At 40.5% G+C, this 12,916-nt stretch overlaps 1 protein-coding gene across 1 annotated transcript; it reads left to right on the forward strand.

Moving 5' to 3' along the window:
• Positions 1 to 1,478: 1,478 nt before the first annotated feature.
• Positions 1,479 to 7,647, forward strand: LOC117493747 (cbp/p300-interacting transactivator 3-like). Its single transcript, XM_034144327.1, has 2 exons — positions 1,479 to 1,642; positions 4,191 to 7,647. The coding sequence occupies exon 2, from the start codon at positions 4,204 to 4,206 to the stop codon at positions 5,017 to 5,019; it is 816 nt and encodes a 271-aa protein (XP_034000218.1). The 5' UTR covers positions 1,479 to 1,642; positions 4,191 to 4,203; the 3' UTR covers positions 5,020 to 7,647.
• Positions 7,648 to 12,916: the final 5,269 nt, after the last annotated feature.

Genomic DNA, 12,916 nt, shown 5'->3' on the forward strand with positions numbered 1-12,916 from the left:
AGTGTATTCAATGTAAGTATGTTTTCAGATAGTGGTACAAAATAAATCACGTGAAAGCACTATTTTGAGGATGTCTAACCTTTGGATTGTAAATATTTCACTGCCAAGTTAACCATTGATATTGGAGCGGCACATAGCTAACAGATAAATTGTTAAAAAGTGTCAAAATACTCTTTAATCTTGACAAATTATAATTGTAATTTCCATAAGAATCCCTAAGACAAAACCAATTCTGCTTGGGTAATGTTGGCATTTCTTCCAAACCACCACAGTTGTATTTTGTGGGATTTTCTGTTGTGTTGGTTTTGGCTTCGACAGTGTGCTTGTGCAATCTGCTAAAAATAACATATTTACACCAAGTGGTTTTGCTTAACACTTTCTGAAGGGAATGTAAATGCTGCAGAGATAATGTTCATTGGCAATTGTTTCCCTCTGGTCGATAAGGTTGTTTCTTTTATACCTGTATAGATTTTTTTGTACATAACACTTTAACCCTGCGGATATTCAATCCATGTCCAATCCAACTTAATTGAAGCTTACAAGACGTGTTCCTCTGAGTCTCTGCAGCAAACGTTTACAAATAACATAGCACAGAAATATCTTGGGAGAACGGTAAATCAAGTGTTGGACTGCAAAACATGTTTATTAAAGCTGAGTTTACTTTTTTGATTTGTTAGTCTACTGATTGTGTGTTCCTCTTATTTGCACATTCCCTTTCCTGTTACAATGTAAATGTCCCTATTTTGTGATAAATAAAGGATCCTGATGATTGAATAATGGATCAAATTTGTAATGTGAAAGGTGTTATTAACCCTACTGAGAATGATCACTTAACTTCAGCACTTTCGCACAACTTTATGAAGCTTTTTAGCCTCTTTTAGCTTGTTGTTTTGGTGTCATGCAACATAGCTTTCAGTCACAGCCAGTAGCTTATTCAACTGGAGGTGTAAATAGGTTTAATATTTGGTATTCAATATGAGTTCTTACTTAATATGTCAGATATTGTAAGTTATTACTCTTCTTATCAGGTCTTATGTTCCATGATTTGATGTATGTTATTGTTGACTTTATATGTCTATTGTATTGTTCTGTAAAGGATTTCATAGAGGTGTTCATAGATCAACCCCAGTGTAATGCAACATGTCAACATATCATTTCTCAGGAGCAGGAAGTGGTCGTTAAACATGATCCAAGCTGCAATATAAACAGACATATTTAAGGCGGTAACACAGTATGGATCATTATGGATCATTACAGGGAGAGGGTGGCGAAGGCCGGCGGGTTAGAGGCAGCTCTCTCCCCGGACACAGATCTCTCTCCCCCGGTCACAGTGATCTGCTGCTCGGAGGATCAGTGGAGGTTAGAGTGAGTGTTTCTTTGCTCAGTGATTAAGGGGGGAGGACCAATGGCAACAAAGGAGAGAAGAGGGACGCTGGCTCCTCCTCTCTCCCTCCCTATCTCTCCCTCTCTCGGCTTTATACCACATGCATATAATCCCTGAGTTGACCCAGAAAACAAACTGACTGCCGAGACGCCGCACAGTTCCTATCCGCTGCTGGGCTGCATGTAGCCGGATCACCAGCTGCACAGAGACCCCCCTCCGTTACGGAAACTTCTCCACAAATCCACATTTAAACATCGGGTAGGTGCTGTTTTTATTCCTGTGTTTCCTCCTTAAACAGGGTTTCGCACCGCGGACTGTTTGATGTAATGATTGGATTTCACCTTGCAGCGTTACATGGTTTCTTGTGTATGTCATTTACAAAGTGGCTGAATGAGAAGCTACACGGATATAATTAGGTAACATTAGAGCCTGATTTAAGGAGGATTTATCAGCTAAAAAGGATTCAATTGATTCAAGCAGTAAGGGAAACACAGTTCCTTTTCGTTGGATTTTAAAAGCGATATAATTAGGTAACAAGAGCATGCTTTTAAGGGGGATTTTAGGCTGTTATTGCTCCAAGCATTCAGGGGTAGATACACAGTTAATTTTGTTGGGGGGGATCATAAAGTAATGATTGGATTTCACCTTGCAGCGTTACATGGCAGCTTGTGTAATAATGTCATTTACAAAGTGGCTGAATCAGATAATTTCTAGGAGGACTTTAGGCTGTTACTGGATCTGGAAGTGTCTTGTTTTATCAGAATCAGAATTCCTTTATTTGTCCCACAGCAGGGACATTTACAAATCAGCTAAATGGATTCAATTGCTTTAATCGGTTCAGGGGTAAAAACTGTTCATTTTTGGAGGATCATAAAGTAATGAATTTCACCTTGCAGAGAAAAAAGAGGTTTCATGTCATTTACAAAGTGGCTGAATGAGAAGCTCCAGAGCATGATTTTAAGGAGGATTTAGTCTGTTGTTGGAGGTGGAAGTGTCTTGTTTTATCAGCCAGAAGGATTCAATTGAAGCAGTGAAGAGGCAAAAACAGTACATTTTGTACATCATGCTTGTGTTATATTGTAATTTCAAGTGTCTGAATGAGAAGCTCCAGAGCATGATTTTAAGGAGGATTCGGGGTTTTATTGGACAGGGAAGTGTCTTGTTTTATCAGCTAAAATCGCTTAACGCTTTAACAAGCCAATCACAGCACATTAGAGTTTCAGTGTGATCTGTTTGTCATCTGTTGGTAATCTTAATTGAGGATCTTTTTGTAATGACTGGTTTGGGGAGGGGGAGCATTCCTCTGCGTCCTTTTGGCTGCAAGCAAGGGTATTACTGCCCTCCCTCGTCGGTGTGATAATACACTCACTGGTGTGGAGGTTAGAGATTAGTGTTTTAAAAAAAAGGATACTTCTGATGTGGTTCAAGAAGAGAAATAGAAACTAGAGAAGGAGGGAGAGGAGTTTCAACAGAGATTGAGTGTTTTTAAAGGGTAACTCCAGTGCTTTAGTATTAGTGGGCTGAATTGAAGCTGAGATATTTGATTTTTAATCTCTAGTTTGGGTAAAAATCCCAAGGCATTGGATACTGCATTTCCTATAATGCAATTGGATAGTGGCTGTTAACTTGTTTGATCGCCCATACCTCTTCAATGCTCATATTTGTGATGAAAATGTGGTTTAAAATATGCGCAAAATATCAAGCAAACTCAGGAAACCCTGGTGACATCGAAGGCTTTGGGGGATGTATGGGATTCATTTGATTAGTCAATTTATGTTTTTGATTTTACAATGTTTAAATGATCCTAATTCTGCAATTTGGACAACTCTGATTTCATTTTTCTTTCTGGTCAAATGTTCTAATTTTCACATCTTAGCTTTCCAGGCTCACAACACCAATTGGAGAAAAAACATGGCCGACTGTAATGTTTTTAATGTTCTCAACAGTGCAGTCTCCTCATTTTTTGGGGGTGTTTCTGACATTTATTGGATAATGTTGTGCATTTAAGATATCGTTTTTTCATCTTTCTGTCATATACAAATAGTACTAAAAGTATGTTTCACTCCTGTTTAAGGCTCTTTTGGGGCAGAACAAGAACATTTCAACTATTCTAATAGTGAAATGTCCCATAGGGTCTTGTCTATATTGTAAAGCCCTCACAGTTATCATCCTTCATGAATGAATCTGTGGATAACTTCATGGTTTAATAGTTTGGTCTCTAAGATGTCAGAAAAATGTGTCAATTATCAAAGTCCAAAGATATTCACTTTAGTACGATATAAAACACAGAACATCATGAAACCAGGCTGAGTAGCACTGCTGGTGTTGAGTAGGCTGCACTTCATGAGGGAAATTGTGAATTGGCCCATTTAAAGAGGACATATTCTGCTCATGTTCAGGTTCATATTTGTATTTAGGTCCTCTACTGTGACAAGCTCTTTATTTTTCTCATACTGCCTGTGCTGCAGCACCTCTTTTCACCCTCTGTCTGAAACCAGAGCCCAGTCTGCTCTGATTGGTTAGCTGGCCGGCTCTGTTGTGATTTGTCGACCGCTTAGCGATCCAATGGAGGCGTTTCAGGCGGTGGGTGGGTGGGGGGGAGAAACTCCCTCTGGAGGGAACACTGGGATGTTAGCCTTTGCAGATCATTTACATGCATTAAAACCTCTATCACCTGACAAGAGAGGGGAAACTCCAAAAAGCAGAATTGGGCCCCTTTAAATCATGGGTATTTCAGGCATAATGCATATTGTAATTATAATGGGTTATATTTGAAATCTAATTTTCTGTGTCGTTTTTTTTCCAGGGTGATAGAGGCCATGGCTGAACACATGATGATGCCCATGCAGCACGGCTTCAGGATGGGCATGAACGGACCCCCTCAGCACCAGGGTCAGCCCGGCCTGCGCACAATGCACAATGGCCAGGTGATGCATTATGGGAGAAACCCTCAGAGCAACATGGAGGCCGCCATGAGGCAGCGGCAGGGCATGGTGGGCCCCGGAGGCATGGCCCCCGTGAACGCTGCTCCGATGGCCAACCACCACCACCAGATGATGTCCGGGAACATGATGTACAACGGGCAGCAGCAGCAGCACCACATGCACCCCCAACAACAACAACAACAACAACAACAACAACAACAACAACAGCAGCAGCAGCAGCAGCAGCAACAGGGGCATCCACAACAACAACCACAACCACAACAGGGACACCCACAACAACAACAACAACCACAGCAACAGGGGCATCCACAACAACAGCAACAGGGACACCCACAGCAGTACATCCCCGGAAACCTCACCTCCCAGCAGCTGATGGCCAGCATGCACCTGCAGAAACTCAACACGCAGTACCACGGACACCCTCTGGCTTCCAACGGTCACCACATGCAGAACGGAGCTCAGTACCGGGTGAATCCGGCGCAGCTTCATTCAGGCATGCAGCACCTCGGAGGACCTCAGGGACAAAACACTGACATGGATCTGATCGACGAGGAGGTGCTGACGTCGCTGGTGCTGGAGTTCGGGTTGGACCGCGTTCAGGAGCTGCCCGAGCTCTACCTGGGACAGAACGAGTTCGACTTCATTTCAGACTTTGTGTGCAAACAGCAGCCGAGCACGGTGAGCTGCTGAGAACCAAGCTGCTTTGTTTTAAGACTGGACGACCCCCCCAAAGAATGAGTAGCACAGCGAGGAGGAGACAATCTCTCTGTTCTGTTGTTCGGCTGTTTCTGTGTTTTCTGCCGCCTTTACGTTGACACTGAGGAAAACACACTGGGTTTCTCCTCTTTGAGCCGTTGCCAGGAAGATCTTCGGCTGAATTGACGAGGCGTCCTGTTTGGACCCATCTGGCCCTTCAGCACATGTGCCTGCATTGCTAAGGCTTTGGGATATCTAAAACAAACACAGGCCTGAAAAGACTGTCCATCGGGATCTGCTACATCCTCTAACTGACACCTTCAAACAGTAGCAGAGACATTTATAAAAGGTAGTCCTCTTGAGTTTGTTTGTACAAGGATGAAGGGATTCTTTTTTCCGACGTGCATATTGAAGGCTGGCTCTTCAAAAATTGAGTTCCTACAAAAAAAGGAAAACGTCCACATTTCCATGAAAGGCAGGAGGATCTTTGCTGATGAGGTTTATCTGGGGTGAAATGTGCTGCATTGATTCATTCAGTGTCATTTACCTGACTCTGGATTAAATCAGCAATCATTAAACGCACCGCATCTGCTCCGCGCTAATTAACTGTGATTGAATCATCGGGGAAAGTATCGCATTGCTTCGAGAAGTCGGCTTAGAAACAAAGCATTTATCTTTTAGAAAATGGCCTCTGCTCCACGACAAAAGAAAATGTTGGGGTTATTGCTTTAGCAGGATTACAATAATCTTAAATGAGGGAGAAATAACTGTGGCCTGTTACAAGATCTAGAAAAGCCAAACAAAGAAAGGGTGAAGTCACAGATCTGAGATGGGTTTTTATTTCCAAAAAGACAAAAAAAGAAGTGTGTTTGTGCACGTGTTGTTTGTGCACGTCTGTGTGGTCAGTGCAGTGAGGCATTTTAAAACCCGCTGAACGACATCCTCCCTTAAACCCTGGGAGCTGAAGGAGATCGGAGAGAGGTCTTAAACTGTGGACACAATGTGTGGATGCATCCCCCCCCCTCCCTGCGGCACTTAGTTTAATCATTATTTAAATCTGCTACCTGTGGCATTGATTCTGTTCTTGCCCTAGATTAGCTTACTCTGCTGCTTTTCCACTGATTACATTTAAATTACACGTTCTCACACACTTGTCTTAATTGAGGTCGGCTTGCACATTCTCCAATGACTCAATAATTATAACACGGACATGTTCTGTAGGGCTTTTTTTTTTGTGCAGTTGGTAATTAGGTTTTTGTCGAGGTTGCTGCTTTGCTGTCGGCTGGTGGAGAGAAAACGTCCTGCACTGGTTTCAAGCTATTTGTGGTGCTGTTAGAGGGTCAGGGCGGCGATGTGGAGTGGTGCAGAGATGACGTATTTTTGTAGGCCGACCCTGAAGGTAGCATTGTGTATTTTGGATTATGCAGAAAATAATCTCTGTGTCAAACAAACGTTTATGATATTTAAACGTTTTGTTCAGCAGGAAAATCTCCACATATTAACACCACTTTATGATTTCTGAAGTACAAAGCTAATGTTGGGCTATAAAGGAACTACAGCACGGTCACATGACTTCACGTCACCACCGCTAAGCTAAAGGTGGCTAATGTTGGGTTATAAAGTAACTACAGCACGGTCACATGACTTCATGTCACCACCGCTAAGCTAAAGGAGGCTAATGTTGGGCTATAAAGGAGCTACAGCACGGTCACATGACTTCACGTCACCACCGCTAAGCTAAAGGTGGCTAATGTTGGGCTATAAAGGAACTACAGCACGGTCACATGACTTCACGTCACCACCGCTAAGCTAAAGGTGGCTAATGTTGAGCGTGATGACGTTTAGTCGTCTCATTTACACACTTGCTAGCAACCGCTGTTTTTAAATCCACCAGTGGGGTATTTACTGACGTATTTTATGTCATAGAAATAAAATCTCTTCATCTTGTGTTAATCACAGACCTTATTTGAGGCTAACAACCAAAAACACGCTCCAAAAACCATTGAAGGTAGCCCAGAAGTGCTAAAATGCTAACTAGTTTCCCGGTTTGAGGACTCATTCCTGCATCGCTCCTCAATGTTCTGTCTTTCTGAAGATCTGCCTCCTTTTCACACTGGACTCAAAGAGACGCCTTCCTGCCTACGAGCTCGCAGAAAATCCTCCTGGCCTTCGAGACCTCTGATTACCGCTGTACGACAAAGCGCAGCCTTCTTGTGTATCGTATCTTTGTACTGTAGACTAGAGGTGAACACACATTTTAAGGTACTTTTTTTCGATAAAAAACATTGTCAGATGTAAATGTAAATCAGTGGCTGATTTTTCGATGTGTTAACGAGAGATTATATCCTACATTTTTACAAACTGGTGTGTAGATTCAGTGTGGGTTAAGGGATGGTTTATGGGCGGACTGCATGTTCGGGATGCCAACACTTTCCCACAATGCAGATGAGAATGTACGCGTGGTGGCGTCTTCAGATGGTAGATAAACGTGTGAGATTGTACTCCTTGTTCCAAATTACAACACATCATTCATTTGGGTAACCCCCCCCCTCTTCCTGTCCCACCTCCACAAAGCTTTTGTAATGTTATTGATTCTATTTTAAGAAAATGTATTTATTTTCAAATAAAATATTTATTTAAAGAAATGTTTTTCCTTGGATGTCAGTGATTCTACTGTTGGTCAATGCTTTTAATTTTTACATCAGGAGCCATACATTTATATTGCTTATTATATATAGCACTGTGAACCATGGTGCTGTATATTTTTCCTATTTGAATTGTATCTGTTGGTTTAAGACTCTTCTCCACCCACACGAAGTGATGATCAAACACAAGAGCAAAGTGCAAACAGATCCTAAACTGTAGTGAGTCAGCACTCTGCACAGCACACTGTAATCACACACACACACACACACACACAGTTAGTTCCTTAACTTCATCGTGTTGTACACATGTACAGTGTCGTGTTTGTAATTACTTCATCTCTGGATGGTATTGAAAGAAATAACATTTTTCAGCAAATAAATGCAACATTTTCATTACAATATTCCCAAATGATAGAAAACAAATTCTATTGACACAGGTTTAGGATAACATGGAAGCTAGTGATAGAGAATGATATAAAAAAAATGCAGAATTTTCAGTTAAATATTCATATAAAATATAAAATACAGCTCAAAACTCCCATACAAAGAAGAGTAACCTACTTTTTGAGTGTAGAAATCGGTGCGGCATTAATGCAACTTGGAAGCTATTCAAAATTACATTTGTCAACAAAAAAAAAACTAGATTTACCTAAAAATATTTGTATAAATTAGAAAAAAATCCACATAATAAAAACCTTAAAAGTAATCATAAAGAAATCTGCTGTTTTTGTCTGGCTGTATTCTAACTTGACTTATTTAATGTGATTAAGATGTGCATTTACATACTGTATTGTTATAGGAAACCTGTTTCAAAACATCTATCTTAAACGACCTCATACTACCCTCATTTACGTCTCAATGTGACTGCACATCGTCTGATAAGTTTTGTTTCACCGTGAGAAGAACGTTTCCGTTGGGATTTATGTGAAAAATGTGAAAAATAGTCTCATTAAAATTCTAATTAGCTGTGAAGTCATATTAACAGGACCTGAAATACTCCGGATGCTCTGAGAGGCAGCGCTTTGTCCTTGAGCTGCTTTTAATGGATTTAAAACTATCTGTGACTTGTGGACGTGCAGCGGAAAAACATGGCAAATATGAGTGGGACTTATTTTAGAATGACCATGAAAAAAAAAGTTTATTTGAATGCAAAATATGCAAAAGGTCCACAATCAAGGACACTGAAAAAAAAATATGAATGAATTGAATATGTTAAAAACAAAATATTATTAAAATAACCAAGTCAAGACATAAGGAAAAAAAAATTCATGTTAATTACAAATGATAAAACTATGAAAGAAAAGTAAAAAGCCCACAATTGAGGAAACTGGAAGAAATACAAATAATTATGAGAATTAGAAATTATTATTAAAATGATTCATCAAATGTAAAACATCACCTCCAATAAAAAAACTGAGGAAACTGTTTTTTTATTATTATTATTTTAGAGTTTTCTACATTACTTTTGAGTTTGAGCAGACGTTGCTGATTATACTTACTTTTACTTGAGTATCCTTTTCAAAGCAGTACTTTTATGTTTAAAAGTATTTTTTTTACAGTGCTGTATTTGCTGTTACGATACGATATGATACGATATACTTTATTGTCCCCGAAAGGAAATTTGTCATGTGAGTGTTGAGAAGCTTAATGTTCAATGTTTATTGCAAAACGTATTGAAATGAACTTATTGCACATATTAAACCTGGAACTAACAAAGCTTCAATGATTGCCTATAAAAACAACATTAAACATTAAATAATCAGTTGCATTCATTTCTTATGGCTCTATCTGCAGCTTCTCCAGAGTCATTTCTTATGAGTACATTTCTCCACAGGCCAACAACAGCTTCAACAAAACTATTTCCCTCAAAGAACAAACCAAACATGCTCTGTTGTCGTGAGAGAAAGTGCAGAAGGAAACATGTCAACTCAGTGTGCTGCTCTGTGATGCTAGCTCAGATACTTGGCATCTCATCTTGGGTGCAAGGTCATCAATGTTTGGGGTCAGGCTCTGAGCTGAGGAGACCCTCAGGATGGAGTGAAGGTGTGCGTGCAATATACCGGAGGGCCAGATCTAATAGGAATTAGAAATTATCCTGAGGGCCGAAATTGAATCCACCAAGGGCCTGATTTGGCCCCCGGGCCTTGAGTTTGACACATGTGTTCTACCAGAAGGTAGCAGCTTGAATTCTGGGTGGAGAATGTGGGTGGGATCCATTTTTTTTTGTGCCTGTCTCATAATGGACTTTATATGTTTCTGAGAGATGGATGTTTTTTAACCCCCATCATTTTCATGGCTGTCTATACCAGGGGAGCGATCTGTGACTTCAACTGAACTGTCAAGCAACCATACCAGGCAGTGATACCACATCTTATGATGCTCTCCAACACTGCATGATGAAACCATTTTACTTAAGTAAAGGACCTGAATATATTCTTCCACCACTGCTATGGCAAGACAGTACATTTATTCAAATGAACAGCATCTGGTGTCATTATGTACAGCCATTTCATGTTTAAAATGGTTTCACAACAGTATCCTAACTAAACTTAGACATACAGTCTGTGATCGTGATCAAGAACTTTTAGTATCTCAGCCTGTGGAGTGAGACTATGGAGCAGTGTGAATGTGGAGTGAGACTATGGAGCAGTGTGAATGTGGAGTGAGACTATGGAACAGTGTGAATGTGGAGTGAGACTATGGAACAGTGTGAATGTGGAGTGAGACTATGGAGCAGTGTGAATGTGGAGTGAGACTATGGAACAGTGTGAATGTGGAGTGAGACTATGGAACAGTGTGAATGTGGAGTGAGACTATGGAACACTGTGAATGTGGAGTGAGACTATGGAGCAGTGTGAATGTGGAGTGAGACTATGGAACAGTGTGAATGTGGAGTGAGACTATGGAACAGTGTGAATGTGGAGTGAGACTATGGAACAGTGTGAATGTGGAGTGAGACTATGGAGCAGTGTGAATGTGGAGTGAGACTATGGAGCAGTGTGAATGTGGAGTGAGACTATGGAACAGTGTGAATGTGGAGTGAGACTATGGAACAGTGTGAATGTGGAGTGAGACTATGGAACAGTGTGAATGTGGAGTGAGACTATGGAGCAGTGTGAATGTGGAGCTAAAGCGATGTCCAGACATTCACCAGTTCAAGAGGAAATACAGAGAAATTATTTTCTCGAGGTACAGGGATGGGGAAGGTGTTTGACTATGTGTATATGTGTATATGTGTATATGTGTATATGTGTGAGTATGTAGGTGTGTATATGTATATGTGCATATATGTATATATGTGTATATATGTGTATGTGTGTGTATGTATGTGTGTATGTACATATGTGTATATGTATATATGTCAATCAACAGGTAAAGCAGATTCATAATAATAATAATAATAATTAATAATAATGATAATTATTGCAGATTATAGATTATAAATAAATCATTTAGGGACAAGGGGGTGAGATTAAATAAATTATACTTCTTCTCACTCCTTTTCGAACACTAGATGTGGGACTGTTTATGTTGCTAATGCTGTTGTTGTTGTTGTTGTAAATGTCATTTTTTGTTTTGATTTCTCTTACATGACTACAGTATGCACTGCAACATTTGTTTTGTTTTGTAATTATTTATTTTACTTGTTCGAAATAAAATGTATCAATCAATCAATCAATCATGCAAAAATAAATGTTTTTCTGATCTGATGACTTGTAAATAATTTGGCTTAATAGGCGTAACTTAAAGATGTGGGTGATGATTTATACTATCTGCTTTCTGAACAGTCAAACCAGGAGAACGGCAGACAGGTGACGGCAAGACAACACAAAGGTTAAAGCACAATAACACACAGGAATTGACTGGATCCAGAAACATGTTCAGTCTTGTCTGCGACACAGTCTTCAACATAAGCAATCTTATACAGATGTGTGTCAGTCATGTCAGGAGATATAGGATTGTTAAAGACAAGCTGATGAATACAGAGATGATGGACTGTAACAAGCAGCTCCACGCTGCAGGCTGAGGTGTGGTCACCAGTCAGCAACGAGATATGATGAAGAACAAACAAGCTGAAAGGAAAAGGAAGGTCAATGTTTTTCTGAATGATCTTTTGGTTGTTAGCCTGAAATAGGGTCTGTGGATAACACAAGCTGAAAATATTTGTATTCTACGACATCAACTACGTCAGTAAATACCCCACTGGTGAATTTTAGAATGGTGGTTGCTAGAAAGTGTCTAAATGAGACGACTAAACGTCATTATGCCCAACATTTGCGATCTTAGCAGTGTTGACGGTGTACTGTAGTTTCTTTATAGCACCACGTTAGCTTTTTACTTCAGAGATCATAAAGTGGAGATTATCCTGCTGAACTAAACGTTTAAGTATTATAAACATTTATGATTATTTTCTGCGATATTCCAAAATCCAATGGAAAAATCGTTCTTTTCTTTTTGTCGAAGAAACCAGGGAGATGCTGCCTTCAGGGTCGGACTGCAAAATCGGTCATCAGTCTCTCTTAATCACACCAGTGTTAGCTTGAACTCCACTTAATCTACACAACCTGAAGTTAAGAGAAGCTTATCGCCACTAAATATAAACAGGAAACTGTATCATTGGGTCAGTTACTAAAGCGAGCTGTGTGTGTGTGTGTGTGTGTGTGTGTGTGTGTGTGTGTGTGTGTGTGCGTGCGTGCGTGTGTGTGCATGTGCGTGTGCGTGTGTGTGTGTGTGTGTGTGTGTGTGTGTGCGTGCGCGTGTGTGCGTGTGCGTGTGTGTGTGTGTGTGTGTGTGTGTGTGTGTGTGTGCGTGCGCGTGTGTGCATGTGCGTGTGCATGTGCGTGTGTGTGTGTGTGTGTGTGTGCGTGCGCGTGTGTGCGTGTGCGTGTGCATGTGCGTGTGTGTGTGTGTGTGTGTGTGTGTGTGTGTGTAACCCAACATGAGAGGCTGCTGGTCTCATATGGTCCACTCAGAGCAGCCCATTCAATCAGGAGTCACTCCTTTCTTCAAATATTAAACTGAGAAATTGAAACATTTTTCTCAAAGAGCTCCTTTAATTGAAGGCAAAACCAAAGTCCTGAAATACATGCTACATCCTGTTCAGCAGTCGTGCTGAGATAACAATGGCAGTAATTGCATCGATGCAATTTGAATGATTGAGAACCTTTCCCTTTTACTGTCTGGTTTACTGAGTCAGACAGTGAGAACACTCTGTGGTTTTAGGCTCATATCCACCAGTTTTGGTC

The sequence above is a fragment of the Trematomus bernacchii genome, unplaced genomic scaffold (assembly GCF_902827165.1).
Source record: "Trematomus bernacchii unplaced genomic scaffold, fTreBer1.1, whole genome shotgun sequence".
NCBI classification, from domain to species: Eukaryota; Metazoa; Chordata; class Actinopteri; order Perciformes; family Nototheniidae; genus Trematomus; species Trematomus bernacchii.

What these genes read in the sequence shown, in the direction of transcription:
- LOC117493747 (XM_034144327.1), top strand. Translation starts at nt 4,204, where the DNA reads ATGGCTGAACACATGATGATGCCCATGCAGCACGGCTTCAGGATGGGC.